The sequence below is a fragment of the Tasmannia lanceolata genome, unplaced genomic scaffold, assembly GCF_043159265.1.
Source record: "Tasmannia lanceolata isolate RefF3 unplaced genomic scaffold, GAP_Taslan_0.1 ptg000018l, whole genome shotgun sequence".
In the NCBI taxonomy this organism is placed as follows: Eukaryota; Viridiplantae; Streptophyta; class Magnoliopsida; order Canellales; family Winteraceae; genus Tasmannia; species Tasmannia lanceolata.
In genome coordinates, this window is record NW_027518695.1 from 1,843,642 (window position 1) to 1,863,972 (window position 20,331).

Genomic DNA, 20,331 nt, shown 5'->3' on the forward strand with positions numbered 1-20,331 from the left:
TAGTAATATTGGCCCCAACAGCTGAATGGTTTGGGTCTTCAAATAAGGTGGGCCACATTGTATTTTTTAGAACATACGCAATATATGCTAGGACCACCTCACCTACATGCATACCCCATATAATGCATATTTTGTTTAGAAAATTCACTAGGCCTCTTTGTTTGAAGATCCAAACCGTTCATTTGTTGAGTGGGTTGTGCCCCAAAAATCATCTTGATGATCCTAACCCTCCGATCTAATACGAGATCGTATATGAATCTCAATGGATTGAAGAGTTAGGATCATCCTAGGGAGATTTATTTTTATTTTATTTTATTTTTGGGCGTGGCGGGGGGAGGGGGGGTTGCGCGCGCAAGGCCTATTTACGTTGGGTCGCAAGAAATGAATGGTTTGGATCTTCAAACAATGTAAGCCCAATTGATTTTTTATTTAAAAATACAATTTTATGGTGTCCACCTTCTTCAAAGATCTAAACCTTGTTGCGCCCTGTTCAAAGAGAGTAGCTAGGGGGGAGACACAAGAATTGGTTATGGGAATAAGAATGGGTAGTGCCTGCCTTTTTCAAAGATTTATACAAATCAATTGTTCGGCCGGGTTCATGTTGTAGAGACTTGTGGGGGGGGGGGGGTGTCGGCAATGGTTTGGATCTTCAAACAATTTAAGCCCAATTGTTTTTTTTTTTTTAAATACAATTTTATGGTGTCCACCTTCTTCAAAGCTCTAAACCATTGATTGTTGCGCCCTGTTCAAAGAGAGTAGCTAGGGGGAGACACAAGAATTGGCTATGGGAATAAGTATGGGTAGTGCCTGCCTTTTTAAAAGATTTAAACAAATCAATTGTTCGGCTCGGTTCATGTTGGAGAGAGTTGTGGGCGGGGGAGGGGGAGGTCTGGGTGTACACTAGTGGTGTGTGTGTGTGTGTGTGTGTGTGAGAGAGAGAGAGAGAGAGAGAGAGATTTTGTGTAGTGGTGTGTGTTTTCATTAGGGCTGCAACTCGAGCCGGGTTTTACCCGACCCGCATCGACCCGACCCGAAAATAGCCTGGGTCGGGTTCAGGTTTCATGGGTTTCGGGTCAAGCCGGGTTCAGCATTCAAAAGCCCGCATGAATCTCGGGTCGAGCCGGGTTTGAAGGGGCCCGACCCGACCCGACCCGACCCGACCCGAGTTACATAACTTATAGTACGTATATTTTTTTCTATTATTAGTTAAAAGTTAAAGGGATAATTACATTTACACCCCCTCTAGTTTCTGACACATCCACTTCCACCCCTATAGTTTAAAACGTGACAAATACACCCTTGTAGTTTCAATTTGTTTAAGGTAGGCCCCCTCAGCTGAAGGTTCGTCCATAGATTGAAGAGTTAGGATGATCCGATGGAGCTGATTTTTTGGGCACACCCTATCTATGTCAGGACCCATCAAATGAACGCTTTGGATCATCCAAACAATGTGGGCCCCTACCCGAATCCAAACACTACCAAAAAATCATGCAGGATGATACAAAGCGTTCATTTGATGGGTCCTGACATAGATATGGTGTGCCCAAAAAATCAGCTCCATCGGATCATCCTAACCCTTCAATCTATGGATGAACCTTCAGCTGAGGGGGCAAACCTTAAACAAATTGAAACTACAGGGGTGTATTTGTCACGTTTTAAACTATAGGGGTGGAAGTGGATGTGTCATAAACTGGAGGGGGTGTAAATGTAATTATCCCAAAGTTAAAAGTGAAAACCCACACACCCACTGTTACTGTATGTGAGTGTAATTTCTGCTTCTATGAGTTGAGTTGATTCAAGTGTTTGATTCAGCACTGTTTGATTGTAATTACAACATTGTTTGATTACAGCATTGTTTGATTCAAGTGTGATGTGAGTGTAATTACATCATTGTTTGATTCAAGTGTAATGTGAGAGTAATTTCTGCTTCTATGAGTTGAGTTGCCTTGCCAAACAAGAATTTTCCTTAAAAATTTGCGTCAACGTGAAAAAACCCGACCCGACCCGAACCGACCCGAGATATTTCTCGGGTAGGGTTGGGTTCTCCAAAACCCGACCCGCCCGACCCGAGTTGCAGCCCTAGTTTTCATGCCTTTTCAAATCGTCAAAAGTAGGTAACAACAATTTCTCTTTATTTTCTCTTTATTTTCCTCAAAAATTAGGAAAATAAAATAACTACAATATCTTTAAAATTTAAATCACAAAAATCTAGGGAATGAAATGATAAATGTGCCCCTTTTCATCACTTGGGACACCCAGCTATAGTGTATCTATGACTGCAAAAGGGCTGATGTATTTCACATTTGTAGGAATGAAGTGACCTGATTGCCACGTACAATGCAACTGTGTGTCCCAAGCGATGAAAAGGGGCGCATTTATCATTTCCCGAAATCTAACATCAAATTCTGGAAATAGACGATCAGCACTGAAGAATCAGTGGATTTGATGTAATAGTCCTTGTGCAGTCGTCCGAGTGAGACACCAAATTCTCTCATTAGAAGGGAGATAATATTTCCTCCCCATCTTGGTTGTCTCTCTGTCCTTGAAAGTTGAAACTATGTAGCTTGTCTATCTAATTAAAAAAAAAAACCTTCTAAAGGGCTTTTTGATGTAAACCATTCTTTGGTAATTTGGAAGAGTAAAAGTAACGATTGGAAGAAACAAGAGAGAGAAGGATTACTTTTGCATAGACCTAAGAACAAAGATTTATTATGTAAAAGTAAAGCTTTGAATATAAGTCGTTAAAAAAATGTGGATAATTATTCACTCGTTCAACCTTTCTTATATACATCAAGAAACCTATCCGATTTGATAACATCAAGTCATCAACCAAGTTTTTGATAAAAAAATTCTTCTTTCCTAGCCATATAAAGAAAACAATAAAATAAGAGAAATGATATATCCGCCCCTTTTGATCACCAGAACACCCCCAGCGACTAAAGAAGAGCTGCTGTACTTATGTCAGAAGAATTCAATGCCCCCGATTGCCCCAAACACTGACAGGCGGTGTTCCTGGTGATCAAAGGGGCGGATATATCACTTCCCTAAAATAATAGATAAGATAAGCTTCACTACCTTTCATATTCTACTTGTAGTTCTAAGCGGCTTTATCTAGATAACTCAAAAGAAAACCAAATTAAATAAGGACTCTAAGAGAGTCGGTGGTGACTAACGTTCACATTTGATAAACATAGAATATTGGCTTAGATAGGAGCTTGCAAAAGTTTTCCAAGACAAATACTTGTGGATAAAACACCGGAAAAAATTCTCAATTTTCTCAAATGTTGCAAAGGAACTTTGAAGACCATACTAACCAAAATATCATTGTTTCATGGTTAAATTTTCAAATAAGATGGTACCTAAAATTTCTTGTTTAGATGGAAAGAATTTCATGGAGAAGTTTGGAAAGGAAAAATATTTCTAAAATTTCCTATTTTTTTGGCTCATGAAAAAAGATAATTGGAACCAACCCTATTCAAATTTTATTTCAGAGGAGATACAATTTATGATATAATCATATCATTTCTCTCTAAATAGTAAAAAAAAAAAAAAAAAAAACCAAGAAAATATTTTCCATCAGAATTATTTTTTCTTGCCACCCAAACAGACCCCAAGTAATAACTGGCTCCTGACACCGCTGGATCCTACTAATGTTTCTAGATCCTGTCTTATTTAAATTCGGATCAGATGTATCTGTGGACCTGCACGAACTACGCCAGGGGCATTTTAGTAATTTTAGCAACTGTTTTTTCAACTGTTCCTCGACTCTGGAAAATCAAATAGAGGCAGTATTAGAAGTAGTAATGTTCACGGATTTGTCTTCTCGATCGGGTTCCGAGTGGGTTATTATACACCCGGTCCCCTTTTCATTTTTATTTATTTATGTGATTTTGATACCACGAGAGAGGATGTCTGAAACTTGCAGATTTAACTCTTTTCTGGATCTCGAACGAAGGGGTTGAGTTTTCTTTCGATTCTTTAAATGGGTTTGATCGATATGTTGGGTTTTGTAGATTGGGAGGAGGAATCATTCCCCATTTATGAAGATTTCGTCATGCTCCCTTTCTTTGCCTTGTTTTTCCCCTCAGTTAGGTTCCTCCTTGACAGATTGGTCTTTGAGGTATGCGAATATATGACCAGATTCGTCTAACTTTTCTGATTTTTTTTTTTGGTGGGTTTTTTTGGTTTTGTTCTGGCATGAAATGGGTGGTAGTTAGTTGATTGAACAATCCTTTCATTCGTGTCTCTGCATTTTCTTGGTGGGTTTTTTTTTTTTTAATTTTGCGTTACTGTTCTGATAGGTCCTTGAATGAAATGAAATGGGTGATCATATGTTTAGATGATAAATCTTTATTATTTATGTTGGTGCCGAAATCTGGACTAGTCTCTCTGACGGCAAACTGTGCTGAGTTGGCATCGGAAAGATGACCGGAGTTGGACTCCGGGGCACTCTCCGATGCCTAAGTCAGTATGGGCAACAGTAAGAGCTGAGCTATCTGTGAGTTGAAAATGACTGAATGGGATGCGTACCTTGAAGTTTGGTCCATCTTTTATGGAGTAGAATCCTAGGCAAGAATGGAATCTTGCCTTTCTGGGACTTTTCCAAGTTTATCTCTGTGGCGGCTGTAGTTTCTAGGGTTTACATAAAAGCTGTGAGATTACCCTTTTACTGTCTCCAGCCTTTTAGTTTTATAGTCCCAACCACATGTTGGCCGTTGATTGGATGCCAAATTTTACCCCAGTATTATTTTGTCTATTTGTTTACTTTTGGCTAGTTTTTGATTCGATGCTTTTATGAGAAGTTGAGAACCAACAATCAATTCCAAGGATTTGGGTGTCTTTTGTAAGATTGAATTTTTCTTGGATATGGTATATTGTAAGTGGTATAAATTTAACATTAGCAGTTTATAATTGAGTGCCACTCGGAGAAGATAAAGACAGCAAACCAGAGTAAGAAAAATATCAGTTCTATTGCTTAGCGGCGGTGATCCATTATACCGTGGTTGGCTCTTGAATTATCTTCACCAAAATGGTTGAGATGTTATTTGACAGAGTGAAGAAAATCACTTCTATTGCTGTATTTACAAACCATTGCCTTTCCGACTGGTGTTATTTTTCATCATTTTCCATTTTCTATTGCATCCAATTCCCTTTTCACATCTTACTAGTTACTATCAAGTTATTTAGACTTGATTAGTACTTCTGTAATTAAGAAAAAAAAACAGAAATTTCATAAATTGGTGGTCTGCTTTTCATGTGGTGATACATTGTTTCTTTTCTTTTCTTTTGTCTCTCATAATTTGAAGTTGGCAATTTGAAGACAATGCATGAGTTGATTGCTGTCTTTAATGGATATGGGTTAAGTTAAATTACTAGACGTCAGATTCAGGGAAGTGATATATCTGCCCCTTTTGATTACTTGGGACACCCAGCAGCAGTATACGTGGCAATTAGCCCCATTAAATCCTTCTGACGTGAAGTACCATATGTGGCAATTAGCCCCATTAAATCCTTCTGACGTGAAGTACCATATGTGGCAATTAGCCCCATTAAATCCTTCTGATGTGAAGTACCATACGTGGCAATTAGCCCCATTAAATCCTTCTGACATGAAGTACAGCAGCCCCTCTGCAGTCATTGATACCCTGCTCCTGGGTGTCCCAAGTAATCAAAAGGGGCGGATATATCACTTTCCCAGATTTATTATACAATGACTGTTTGCAATTTTTCTCTTTTAATATTTCCAGCTTAGTTTGAACCACAAATATGTGCTTGTCACAGAAGTTGGGAAGGCGATATATTATTGGAAATGGGCATGGCATGCTGGATGACAAAGAGGAAATGAGAAAAAAGCTAAGGAAATTCAAGGAGTCGGCATGGAAGTGCATTTATTTTCTTTCAGCAGAGTTTCTCGCTTTGTATGTTACATATGATGAGCCCTGGTCCACAAACACCAAATATTTTTGGGTAGGACCTGGCGAGCAGGTCTGGCCAGATCAAAAAATTAAGTAAGTTTACCATATTAAATCTTCTATGCTTACTGCTAAACTTCAGCAAATTCATCTAGTGTAACTTGGTAATCAATTTTATCCCTAATTTCTTGGTATATGTGAAATCACATCTGTTTAATGCTTTGTAATTTCTTGGTATATATGAAATCCCAATTATAACTTGGTAATCAATTTTATCCTGATCATTCCCCTTGATGTTTAGATTGAAACTAAAGGCATTGTACATGTGTACTGCTGGATTCTACACGTACTCCATATTTGCTTTGATTTTCTGGGAGACGAGGAGGTCAGACTTTGGAGTATCAATGAGTCACCATATAGCAACAGTCATTCTTATCGTGTTGTCTTATGTGTGCAGGTTTGTTCATGAATCGAACTATATTTTTTTTTTTCTTTCAACAGTTTTTTTTTAATCTATGTGTTCTAGACTTTAGTTAATGCTGTCCACTTTATACTTTTCTGTTAAAAACTTACAGCACTTTTATACTTTTGCACTGCTTGCATGTTGACTTCATTTACTTTTTCTTCTTAAATACCTTGCTTCTTTTCTCTTGCATTATTCAACCATAATATTTTCGTTGGGCAGACCACCTATCCTTTACGCCATTTGAAAAAGGCTATAACTGATATAAGACCTCCACAAAATGTCCAACGAATGCTGTACTAACGTAATAATAAAGAAAGAGTGCTATTATGCACATTATTTGTGTGTGTGTGTGTGTCTTTTGCTTGTCTTTTCCTAAACATGTTTGCATTTCCATTCCCTTTTGTTAGACTTTTCCTTTTCCTAAACAAAAGGGATGGAAAAGGAGGTGGACATATCATTTTTCTTAATATATGTATATTTATATGTATATCTGTGCGTGTTTTCCACATTTCCACCCCATTGTGTTTGTCTTTTCATAAAAATGGCAGCATTTCCACCACCTATTGCTTGTAGTTTCTTGAAAATAAAATCATTTTCGGTAAAAGAGATACAAAGAGCAGGGTTGCAACTCGGGTCGAGCGGGTCAGGTCTAATTTTTTATAGGAAAACCCGAGATTCTTAAACCTGACCCTGCCAAGATAGTTTCTCGGGTTGGGTTGGGTCGGGTCGGGTTTTTATTTTTAAATGTAGGATAGTGACTAACTTTAAAGATTATAGAAAAAAAAATTTAGAAGGAAACTATATTTTCACATCAAAACTCTTCACGCCAAAAATATCTAAATTTATGTCATCAAGTGTATAAATTTAAGAAGGAAACTATATTTTCACATCACAAACATGATCACCTCAACGAAAACAATTATATCGTATTTTGGAAAATAATTTGCTATGTTATTCAAGAGATATTTAAGAAAGCCATAGTACACCTATATGTGTCAGTCGGGTTTCGGGTTTTTTTATCTTTAAACCCGACCCGACGCAAGACCCATGATTTCAAAACCCGACCCATGTTGTTTTCGGGTCGGGCCGATGTGGGTCAGGTGAAACCTGACCCAAGTTGTAACCGTACAAAAGAGGTGGGACACGGTGTAGAGAATACCACCTGTGTGTTTATTTTATTTTTTTGGCAAGAAACCTTGGTACTTGTGTCTCAGTCTCCTACCCGAAAGCAGGATCCTGCCACTTTTTTCTTTTGGTCGGTAAGCTGGGATTGAACCTCCGACCTCTAGGTTGAAGAACAAAACCTTGACCATTGAGCTAGAGGCTCAATCACAGGATCCAGCCACTTATGGCCTTATGGGTATTCTCTACACCGTTTCCAACCCTACTTCAAACTGAATTGTACTCCACCCTGCTCGCATTACCACCTCTTATCATTATGGTTCTTAGTTCTATATCTTTGTATTAACTCAAGTGAGATGAGATAAATTTGCATTCATTATTCTTTGTCAAGCTTAGTTGAGTTGAGTTGAGTTGAGTATTGTTTGTCAAGCTTCATGGAACTGGGTGTGTCAACTCTGGAAACATCAAACATCTAAGATTCCTTATATAGTTATATATGGACAGGACACTATGCATGTGATGTGTGTGTCAGCATATCTCTGTAACTGCCTGCCTGCCTGTATGCATTTCTTTGTCTGTGTGTATTTATATAGGTTTGTTGCATTTTAACTAAGCTCCTCAAAAATGTTTAACAAATTTCTTAGTTGAAGGAACACATTTATATTTCTTCTAAGCAAAACCAGTGGTATACCTTTCTGCATCCAAATAGTGTTCTTAGAGTTGGTACGAAAGTCGAAGTGCATTCCTAGTGAATGTGTCCTCTAAATGCTTTTACCCATGTTCCACTTATTACCACGAGTCACATATCGGCTTCTGATGTCAATGTTTAACTTGGTAAATGCATTCCTTCCATTTCTTTTACTTTTTTTTCTTGAGCTAGATTTTGATTACAAAGTTATATATATATATATATATATATATATATATATATATATATATATATATATATATATATATATGGGCTCACAGTTTCTACTCTGTCAGAGTAGATAAATGAGAGAGAGAGAGAGAGAGAGAGAGAGAGAGAGAGAGAGAGGAATGCTAGACTCACGGGCACCCTTGCAAAAGAAGGGGGCAAGACATAGCATCCCTAAGAATATGATAGAAAGAAAAGATTCCTATCCTTTGATAAATTTGCAATTTTGTTAGTGACGCTCAAGCACCACGGGTCCCTGCTCCTTCCACCTCCCCATTTAATTGCATGTGAGAATCTCCTTCCACGGTTAAATGACCTTCAAACCAAGATTTGAAAATCTGTAGACCAGTTAGGAGGGCCTTCGTGCCCGTTTCATTAGACCCGGATCGATCAATGGGCCCAAATACTCCCACAAACACTCTCCATTACAGGCTTGCAAGGGGACGGATGTACACTGTAAAATGTTAAATCTCTTCCCACAAATGACCTCATATGAGTCAACTTATTAGATCTAGCATTCATTGAGTTAAGCCATTGTTTTTGCTGGAATTGTACGATTATTTGCTGTGCATGTACAGGGGCAAGCATATTAGGATAATGCTTTAATAAGCTTTCTGCAATCACATTAACTCTTGATCTGCCTTCCCTTGCAGGTTTGCTCGTGTTGGTTCGATTGTTCTAGCTATTCATGATGCAAGTGATGTCTTTTTGGAAGTGGGGAAGATGTCCAAATACGGTGGCTATGAGAATATTGCTAGCTTTACATTCATTCTTTTTGTTGCATCATGGGTCATACTTCGCCTCATATATTATCCATTCTGGATACTTTGGAGTACTAGGTTAGTATAAGTTCCTTCATGTAGGCATCTGTCGATTGGTTGTTACTAATACTTTGTATTCTCTGTTTCTCCGCATTTGTTTTTGTGTTCCATAATTTATAAATGTAGAGAAAAAAAAGGCATGGGGAATGTGTGATTGTTTTGAATTTTTTTGTGTATATATGTGAGTTGTTCTTTCTGTGCACATTGATACACTTATCTCTCCTCTTCTCGAGGAAGTTGTATGACTTTTTGTAAGATCCGAGGATTAACTGGATAATTACTTAACTTTTAGATAATTCTCTAGATAGGCCTACCATTCACTAAATTACAAATCCATCAAAGTAGGGTCGCTGTCCTGCAAAGTAGGAAAACGTCGAAAAAATGAGGAAGTTACTGGTAACATACATCAGTATCACACTAAGCAAGCCCACGTAACTAATGAGCCAATCTTACATGTTACATCAACACAAAGTAGAAAAGATAATAAGTGTGATCTGTTCATCACGCAAAAGTTTGAGAGGTTAAAGTTCAAGCTACTTCATTTAAGTCCTCATGACATTTAACACTTCAATATCTGCCTAGATTGCTTAAAGTGACGCATCAAATGATGTCAATATCGTTAGAATTCTCAAAATTATGTAAAACATCATAATTGAAAAGCACTGTCAGAAGCAGAAAGTCTGAACAAGAAAGAGGCAAAAGATGAATTAAGGAGAAGAAGTATCCAAGAAGAAATAAAGCGGAAACAGCAAGCAATCGAATATCACAGTCAAATGTGAGGAGACATCAGAATCAAATATCTAGCCTGTTGATTCACGGGGAAAGACAAGAGGATGCCTCAGCCATAACTAATGAAATCATCTGGTTCTATATGTTTCTATACTTTAAACCCATTTCCAGGACCAGATTGGATGGGGTTCTATATATTGATATACTTTAGACCCATTTCCAGGACCAGATTGGATGGTATGGAGTTAGAAGCTATTGATGAGGACAAGCCAAGGACTCAAGAAGAAGAGTTTGCTGACAAGGAGATTGAAAGCATGCTATTTGTAATGAAGTGGGATAGAGCGCCGGGGGTTTTGTTTGGCTTCTATCAATGAGATAAATGTCACCAGTGGGATAAATTGGATAGGACAAGTGGTACTCTACTTTATAACATTGATCGCCAAGGAAGGAAGGATTGGATGAGCTCAAGGACTATCAACCTATAAGCCTACTTGTTAGTGCATATAAGATTCTTGCATAAGTTGACTAAGAGGAGTGTTGAATCCTATTATATCTTGGGCCCATGGTGCATTCAACAACAGAAGGTAAATTCTAGGCATACTCAAAAATTTTGTCTTGGGAATTTCTTGGTAGGGTGTATCCTGAGATATTATAAAGTTTTTATTATTTTTAGGTTTATATTGGAAAAATTGGAAAAATAAAATATTTAAAATATATAAAATATAAAATGTAAGAAAAAACTGGAAAACAAAATGTAATGTGAATTTATTGCAATTTTTTGTGATATGTTCTTGCTAAAAAGTAAATTATGAAGATATCACGGTATTTTTCAAGCTCTTGAGATTTTTTTTTTTGAAATGGCAAATATTATAAAAGAATAAGCTCTTGAGATTATTTCTGGATTTTGTTGTTTTAGCAAAATATTGAAAAAATTTGCAATATTATTGAAAAAGTCAGAGATATTTGTGACTATGATTCTATATATTATGGATCTTTGATAGGGCATGAATGTTTCAATGCCCATTATAAGAATGGTAGATATAGAGATGGCATATGATAGGGTGGAATGATACCATTCAAAAAAAGAAAAAAAAAAAACAGGGTGGATTGGGATTTTTTAGCATTATATGTTGGGAGGCTTGTATTTGGAGATCAATGGAGTCATGGAAAAGAGCTTGCAGCTCATCGGTTTGGTTTTTTGTCCTCATCAGCGGTACACAAAAGTGATTCTTCAAGAGTTCAGCATGGTTAAAGCAAGGCAACCCACTTGGACCAATTTTATTCACCATAGTGGTGAAGGCCCAGGTAGTGGAGGATATTGCTAACATTCGTCGATATGGCATATATGACTTGACCAACTCATGTCTTGAAACCCGTTGTGAGTTGGCAAGCCAAATAAATGCATGTGGAATCCGATAATGAATCAATTCGAGAGGAAGCTTTTATCGTGGAAGAGAGGAGCGCTATCCCTAGGCGGGCAGATCCTTTGATCAAATCAGCCCTAACCAATCTTTCCATCTACTTTAAGCATTTGTTCTTCCGTTCATGTAGCGTTATTGATCTAATGGAGAGTATTCAAAAGAGTTTCTTGTGGAATTAGTTCTTGTATACTAGAGTTTCGGGTTTTGGCTAGTTGGGAGTGTTAGAGCTTTGATACTAAACTAATGAGATACAAGAAGTAGGAAGTAAAATCCAAGCCAAGTATACGGTTAACACAGAGAACCATTTCGAGAAGCCAACGCTTCTGTTCACAAAAAAATAGTATATTTCGTCAATAATAAAAGTCCCTTGCCGTTCTGTTTCTCTCTCCTTTTTTATACACAGTATGAGAAGCCCAATTAAAAGAGTCCTAAATGCTTTAAAATTAAAAAAGTACTTATCAGTTAAAGTCCTACCAAACAACGACTAGTACTACCAACTATCATAAGTAAACTTAAATACCAAGCTACTAACTAAATGAGGATAGAATCAGAGAATGAAATCTCTCAGATAATCCGGTTTCTTGGTAGGCCTTTTTTGCTGAAACTTAGGTGTGGGACACTCTATAGTGTATGCGTTTGCATCAGGTTGGCAATGAGGATTAGGGTTTCAAAGTCGGGGTTTGGGGTTTTAGGGTTCTCAAGTGTAGGGGTTAAGTGTTTTAGGTTGTCGTGAGATGGGGAGTGGGGTCATGCTTTTCGAATAGAGGGATTAAGGGCTTTGGGATTTCGAATATGTTGGGTGGAAGAATTAGGCTTTTGAATTAGGGGACTAGGGTTTCAAATGGTTTAGGATGAGAAGTTAGGGTTTTGAATGGTGGGACTGAGATTTGAATGTGTATAATCTCTCAATGACTTCGTAAGAGGAGAATGAAAGATCCTTGGTGCGCAACTCTGATAGTGGAAAAGGAATGATTGAATACTAAAAAAAGAGGTTATTACTCTCTTGAATCCTTGATCGTCATGTCCGGATACCTTATCAACTTGAAGTAGTGATGAATCCCATCAGTAAAATGGGTCCTATGGAAAGTCCATGATCCCTACTCTCCAATGAAAATAAAAAATATTTATCCATTGGCTTGAATCCGCAACTCCATAAATTGATGCCTTAATATAATATCACTTGTCAATAATTACAAGTTGTGCTATTAGGGTCATCCATGTTGGGCCCTATCTACATAACTTGAGAATTAGTTCTCTACTAATTGAATAGACCATAACTTCAGGTATATCTAACTTAAGTTATAAAGTTAATTTTTAATGGTGCCTTCTGGAGTAAAGTGGACAAACTAGTATAAAGTTATTGAAAAAACATGTTAAACCATTGACATGATATATTAGCAACATGTACATTTTTTCATTGAAGATACTAAAGATAGTTTTGTGAAACTGGTGACACTAGTTGCAGAATATGTTGCTCCTTTTGTTTAGGAAGGTCTATAATAAAGAGATATTTACTTTTTTGTTTTTTTATGTTTTTATGCTTCCATTTTTGGCAGTTACGAAGTTATTTTGACCTTGGACAAGGAGAAGCACCAGATTGATGGGTCCTTATTCTATTATGTGTTCAATAGTCTTCTCTTCTGCTTACTTGTCCTTCACTTTTATTGGTTTGTGTTGATGTACCGGATGCTCGCAAGACAAATCCGAGCAAGAGGCCAGCTTGGAGGTGATGTCCGATCTGGTACGTACCACAAGTTTCCTTGATGGTTTCCTGAACTTCACATACATTGCAAACATGCAAAGGCACACTTGCGCGGGAACATGTGCACTAACAAACTGTTGTTAACATTGAAAAATGCGAAGGCAAAATTACCAATGCCTTCATATGTAAAAGGTTTTGGGATGCTTCTATTGTATCCTTCAAGATGCGTTGCCTTTTGCTTCTTTAGATGTTTTCCTTCAGGAATGCATAGCTGGGTTTGCTAGCACAAGAGTTATTGGGTTCACTCCATTGGAAGACATAGAAATCAACCTTACTTCTGCGATATATATATATATATATATATATATATATATATATATATATATATATATATATATATATCTGTGTGTGTGTGTGTGCGCGCGCACACACACACACACTGGTATTGCAAACCGTGACATTAGGCTCTTTTACCTATGCCAGTTTATCCTATATGTAACCTATTAAAAAAGTAAAACTACACTGAATAAGACAAACTAACATGAGCAGAAGTGCATAAATTGACGGGGTCAATACCTGATGCACGTATGTAGGGAAATGCTATCTACATTCCCTTGTTTTAGTAATGGAACCCTGTTCTTCATTTTTACCTTTATTATTTGACGTTAAAAGTTATTTCATTATATAAAAGCTCATTTAAAGACTAGAAATTAGAGCCTTGGAATTGTGTGTGTGTGTGTGTGTGAGTGATATCTATCTATCTATCTATCTATATATTTTGGGAGAGATGATTTTTTCACCCCCGCTATAGGATTATGCGCCACCCTTTTAACGTGATTGTAAGCAACTTTAACGCTTTTTGACGTCAAATCAAGTAAAAAAGGGGGGCTGCATCACTCCTACAGGAGGGGTGAAAAAATCATCGCCCTATATATATATATAGCAGAAGAGAGAAGGAGAGAATTATTTGAATTTCTCCCAAAATTCTATGAGAATTACACATCACTTTTTTTGACTTTTTTTAACGAAGGCACCCATTCAACCCACATATTTTCAATTCTACCTCCTCCTTTATGCTTTTTAACAAAGGCATCCATTAAAGCCACATAATTTCAATCCTACCTTCCTCCTTTATGCTTTTTAATTATGGAAACCTCTATAGATTGGAGGGCTAGGATCAGCCTATGGAAATGATTTTACGGGCACAACCTATTGATGTTGTGTTCCATCACATGGACAGTTTGGATCAACCTATGAGTTCTTTGTCGGCCCGTGCATCGCACGGGGTTTTTTACTAGTATATATATATATATATATATATATATATATATATATATATATATATATATTGACACACACACACACACATATGTTATCCGATTGAGTTTTAGAGAACATGGGACATGATGGATCATTCCAGAAAATTATGGAAACAAAATTAACTACTGATCATGGAAAGAGTGATGATAAATGAACCCCTTTTAACCATGAATGGCCCCTTATAATGATTTATGATTTATCGAACGTTTGGCTTTAGCCATGAAACCGTTAAAGGTGGTGTTCCTAGCAAACAGAAGCAGTGCATTTATCATCTTCCTTTGGAAAAAGATCCACCATAACATGACTTTCAGTAGTGGAAAACCAGAAGAACTGAGTCACATGTACTTAACAGTATTAACATAATCCCATCAAAGGACTCCATGATGGATAATTGCCTTTTTTTAAGGTCTCATGCCATTTTGGAATGCATTGATTTCTTATGTAGATTCTGAAGATGAAGGTGAACACAAGGATTGACACATCTTCCACACGCATGCCTGCCTAGGTGCTCAAACAATCACACTGCAACATTATTGTTATTGTTATGTGTTTATTGCATCTGCGCCTTCTCTTCTTCATTAGGTCAGATACGGGTGTTGATTTATTGGAAAAAAAATCAGAGATTTTTCTTGTTTTCTTGCAGATTTGAAGTCCCGCGCCTCCTCACTTTTGATTTATTGAAAATGGCTGGGATGGGAATTCCGCCCCCATTGGTGAGTTTGTATAGTAGTTTGGGAAGCAGATGTGGAAGTAAAGCGAGGACGAACAGTGGGGATTTTGCTCAGTATCTGATTTGGTTCTCATCTCCCATGTCATCAATGCTATTTATAACAAATTTCACCAGCTATGGAACTGTTTATCGGCACAGTTGTAGGATTTTTTAATTTTAATGGAAAAGCAATAAAAGAATATGAAGAAAATAGTGAATATTGCAATATGCGACGTTAAACAGGTATGAAAGGTTCATACACTATCTACATTATGGGTTTTGGCTACTCAAATCATGAGATTTTGTGGTAATCAAGTTTAACACGATGTATTTTGATTAATTCAGTGGTTTTTGTAGTTTTCTCTAGTTTTTTTTTTCCATTGTTTCTCATTTTCCATGAGATAAGGTTATTTTGGTCATTCTCCATGAGGGGAATCAGTGGCCTGATTTGAGCGCCTGGTCCTACATTACGATCGGGATCCAACGGGTGAGATCGTTTTCCTATACACAGGTGATTTTGGTGTATATGCTATATGTCGGACCATTCCTGTTTTCAATAATCAATTGAAGATCCAAGAATTCAGGATAAAAAGAACTTAGCAATGCATACTAAAGTTTTCTTTGAAAAACTTACGCTTGCAGTTTGGATGATATTTCAATCCAGTGAAACCATATCCAAAGGGTAGTTCCCTTCACGTCAAAAGCAGACCCAGATGTGCAAACATAAAGGAATAGGAACATTGAAGAATGCTAAAGAGTGCCCAGAAAAAAGTACATCAATTCAAGATTAAAGCTATAAATCACCCCAAGATTAAAGTTGCTTCAGGCTGAATTATTTCTCCTATTAACACCCACAAATTATATCTAAATTGAGATTTTCTAGTTACAGTGGACTTCATTCAAGTAGTTGGGATTCATGACGGTAAATCTGGTGCTGAATTCTCTGTTACCTCCAAGCCATCAGTTGCTGCTAGTTTTATTGACACCCTCGTATTAAAATGAATTTAAAGATCAAATGATGCTTGCAACTCTCATTAGATTCAAAAACAGAGATGAGGTCAGAGATGGGGTCCCTTAATATTTTCGACGAATCGAAACACAAAGAAAGAATCCTGAGCGGGTGCTTTACAAGTGGAGAAAAGAACAGAGACAGGCCAATGGCAGCACAGAAAGGGATTGTAAAGTGAAAAAGAGAACAAGACTTAAAAGGATCAGTAAGGATCAAGATAAAAAGTGGTTGAAATTTTAAAAAGCAGAAAGCCTGTTGATGATGACACCCCTTCAAGTGGTTCTTCCATTCGTTTCCATGTGGCTGAAATTTGTTCACTTTTGTGCCCATCTTCCCCACCATAAAGTTTAAAAAGTGCAGTGCAGTGAGCTTCGCTTTTCTATTTACCTGAAATTTGTTCTCTGAGTATATCTTTCCACATCCGAAAAGTGAAAAAGTGCAATGAACTTTTTCTTACAGATTACTACTGAGAGCACACTCACCATGTGAGCTGTCAGCTTCTTTTTTTGGTTCTTTTTCCTTTTTGTTGCTACAACCTATGTTACCTAGTTCATTGGTCCCTGGTAATTGTTCGTGCTTGCGGTTCCCTTCTTTCACATGAATCCGGTTCGTTTTTTTTTTTTTTTTTGAATTGTGAAAGAGTCTTAGTAAAAAGGGAAAGAATTCCGAAGGACCGAGGTGGTCTAATACAAGAACAACAAAGAAGTTGTGAAAAACAAATACATAACTAAAGCAACTTCTACAAGATATCAAGGAGGAAGGAAATCAAATAACTCCAAATGATCTCTCTCAACTCCTGCATGAGCCAATCTATAAGGGCAATAATGGCCACTCTCCTGACATGCTGAAAAATAATATCGCACCCTTTCATCGTCTCCCACACTTCTTTAATAGCATTAGCAAATATCAAAGGATGTGGGTCCCTATGATCCATCCACTGATAACATTCAAGGAATCTCCTACCACAATAAATCAAAGTCACCCCTGAGTGAACCTTACACCCTTGTAATGGCAGTAGTGAACTCTTTTTTTTTTGTTGGTTTGCTTCTTCAATTCACTTCAGTTTGCTAGTTTGATTTGCTCTCGTTTCAGTTTAATTTGGCTTCCCAATTTATGAGTTGAGTTGCTTAAAGAGGGAAACCGAGCAATTTCTTTTATACACCAATGAAATCGGCGACTCAGTTTGTGCCACTTTATGACACAAAGTTTAACTAAGGCTTAACTGAATGATCTACCTATAAGGGGATGATTAAGGTTTCCATGATCAAAGGACAAACAAGAGACTGTACAAAATTACCATTTGTAATTCTCATTGATTCAAACTGCTCATGTTGAAAAATATACAGTAGTGATTCATAATTCTCTTAAATCAAGAGGGTTTATTAGAGTTCAAACGATGGCACAATGCCGTAGCTGCTTTCAGCCATGATAGTGTCTGAGAACATTTGATCTACTTCAATCTCTACATCTGTTCTCTTGGCAAAGCGGCCCTTGATTCGGGGTCTGGTTTCGGCGTAGGCCTTTCTCGAGGCATACCTTATCGTCTTCTCGAATTTCCTCGATTTCCTCTTCTCCCTATATCTGAGAACTCTGGCTTCTCTATCCATGGGAGAGAATTGGGGTGGAATTTGAAGAGGAGGGCCTGAAAAGAGATCAATACTTCCTTTGGGAGGTCTGGTCTGTGAGTTTGAGATATCAGTCATGGTTGCATCTGGTACTATACTGGCTTCCATAGATGATATAGAAACCTATAATGATCACAAAATTGCTGATCAAACTCTATAAATTTTGAGGTGGAAAGCCCAACAACAGAATAACTTGTAATACATGTCATTCAATAGAAAAATGAGAACAAGAACCAAAGAGCTTCATATCTGATATTAAAAAGATCAATTAGAGAACTGGACTGAATATTTAGTCTTTCTTTTTGGGGTTCTGTTTTTCCTTTTATGTTATTGTCTCCTTGTTAATTATGCCTAACCGAAGATTAGCAACACACACAAAAAATGAAGACCATGAGCTAGAAACAGAACAAGCACAGAGAAAATTCTACTAAAGCTGAAAATTGGAACAAGATGAACAATAGCACAAGAAGATTTGGGCATGGGTAACACATGGAGAACAAGAATAACATAACCACCCAAAGTAATAAGAAAAAACCCACACTCTCATGGAAAACAACTGTAGATTTGTTAAAAATACTAGTTGGTTAAAGTTTCAAAACAAGAATCCTGAGTACTTTAGGTGAAAAATAAAAAAGAAAAAGAGACTGTGTACAGCTTGCAAGGTTTAGATAGCATCCAAATTCTTAAATTATATTGACAAAAATTATTCCAAAACTATGCAAATTTGCTCAGTGGAAGAGCATAGAAAATTTAAGACAAAAATCAATTGATCGTAAAAAGGCTCCAATTAAAAAACTTAAAAGAAGAGGTTCAAGAAAAAGTGGATATAAATTCATTAATAAAAACTCAAATCTAGAATTCCCCATCCAATACCAAGGAAAAAGCAGCATGTGTCCATGAGGGAATCACCAATTCAGAACAGATCTTAGTTAATATCCTTCAGAAGTCAGAAAGAGAAGAAAATCACACTGAAACTGAGAAGTTACACTGATGGATAATCAATTTAATAAATAGAAATACAAAAAAGACCCTTCTCATCCAAAAGCTACCCCTTGAGGAAAAGACCCACTTCCTAACATAAAAAAAAGAAACAAAACAAATCCAAGCAAAGCAAAACTAATAAGAAATGAAGCACTTGTCCATCTATGCCATGAAACTCAGCAGGTTTAACAGCTACCCATAAAAAATTAACAGAAAAAGGACATGGTGAGATGGTAATATCAAAATCCAACTCCAGCAAATACCCATCAAATTTTACTTTGAAGAGCACTAAATTGAAGTAATATGAAGAGAGTAAAAGAAAACTTACACTGTTACTGAGAGAAGCAGAGTAAGTGAACCCAACTTTTGAAGCCTCAAACTCCATATCCAACTGAAGATTCTGTTGTTGCTTTTGCTTCTCTTCATTTGCAGCAGGAACAACACTGTCACTTGCACCATTCATAACACTGTAGTGATCATGGTACTGATTCTCAGTATCTGAATTATACCCCACAAGATCCAAATACTCATCAATCTCCCCTCCATACAAAAACCCATTATTACTCTGATTATCATTCTTAGCAGAATTGAAAACCAACCAAGAGGCTGCTTCATCTTCATCCTCCACCTCCTCCACCTTGCTGGCCGGAAACCCGTCACCTGAATCCTCGACTAGGCCTACCGGCAGAATACCCAGCCCCACGTGTGGGCCGGAGATACAACCGAGGATCGGGAGGCGATGGTGGCGGCGGGCACGCGGGTTAGCGGAGTGGATGTCGGAGTCACACGTGTGGCAGAGCGCGGCGGCATCCGCCTTACACGTGACGGAGACCGGCGCATGCTCACATGCCTCGTCCACCCACACACGCTCGTGCCGGGATGCCACCGGGTTGGCTGCGTGGACCCGGGCGTCACACCCGGTGCACAGGTACGCCGAGTCAGCCCGGCAGTAGACTGCGCACGCAGCCACCCGGCACGAGTCGCACGTGCGTGCCCTCCGGCCACCCCTGCCGCAATTCACTTCCTCCTTTAACATTTTTGTAGTATTATTTTGGTCTGAATTCTATTTCTCTTTTTTCTTATCCTTCACTTGGTTTTCAGAGTTGCAGTAGAGGCTGTAGAGAGGAAGGAAGGGTAACCCAAGTAAGCAAGGGGTTGGAAGAGAATCCATCTGCTGACACGTGGCAACATTTGAGGGGAGGAGGATTCTTTTTCTTGGGGTTGGACAATGTTTCTGTGGAGTGGGGTTGTGGAGGTATGTGGGGTCCACGGCTGCCCATCACTTTGGCTCTTTGGAATCAATGTGACAGTGGGTTCCATTCGCTGCCCATCACTTTGGCTTTTCGAATCATTTTAGGGAAGTGATATATTAACCCCCTTTTCTTCCCTGGGCCACCCCATCTAGTGTATTTTTGAAAAATGGGGGAATTTTGTGTAGCCAACAAAGACTTCTTACTGTTTTTTTTTTTTCTGAATTATTTCAAGTTCAGCAGATGTTTTGTTGCCCTCGTATGAGGTAAAGTCAAAGAATGGAGTGTACTATATAGAGTGAACAGTTCTTGTCCCCTGCCACATGTGTGTGAGATCCAGATCATTCA

At 37.8% G+C, this 20,331-nt stretch overlaps 2 protein-coding genes across 3 annotated transcripts; one reads left to right on the forward strand and one right to left on the reverse strand.

Annotated features, from left to right (window-relative positions):
• Positions 1-3,784: 3,784 nt before the first annotated feature.
• LOC143850969 (ASC1-like protein) lies at positions 3,785-15,484 on the forward strand. Of its 2 annotated transcripts, XM_077360278.1 has the most exons (7): positions 3,787-4,120; positions 5,782-6,008; positions 6,214-6,369; positions 9,070-9,255; positions 12,944-13,128; positions 14,855-14,914; positions 15,053-15,484. In XM_077360278.1, exons 1-6 carry the CDS (start codon positions 3,983-3,985, stop codon positions 14,884-14,886), a joined length of 924 nt encoding a protein of 307 aa, XP_077216393.1. In that variant the 5' UTR covers positions 3,787-3,982; the 3' UTR covers positions 14,887-14,914; positions 15,053-15,484. The 2 variants fall into 2 exon arrangements, with proteins under 2 accessions (XP_077216392.1, XP_077216393.1); XM_077360277.1 differs by lacking the exon at positions 14,855-14,914 and having other exon boundaries at positions 3,785-4,120.
• A 1,927-nt stretch (positions 15,485-17,411) lies between these two features.
• COL2 (CONSTANS-like 2) lies at positions 17,412-19,882 on the reverse strand. The gene is made up of 2 exons (XM_077361309.1): positions 19,062-19,882; positions 17,412-17,875 (listed from the first exon to the last, which is right to left on the reverse strand). The coding sequence occupies exons 1-2, from the start codon at positions 19,767-19,769 to the stop codon at positions 17,510-17,512; spliced, it is 1,074 nt and encodes a 357-aa protein (XP_077217424.1). The 5' UTR covers positions 19,770-19,882; the 3' UTR covers positions 17,412-17,509.
• Positions 19,883-20,331: the final 449 nt, after the last annotated feature.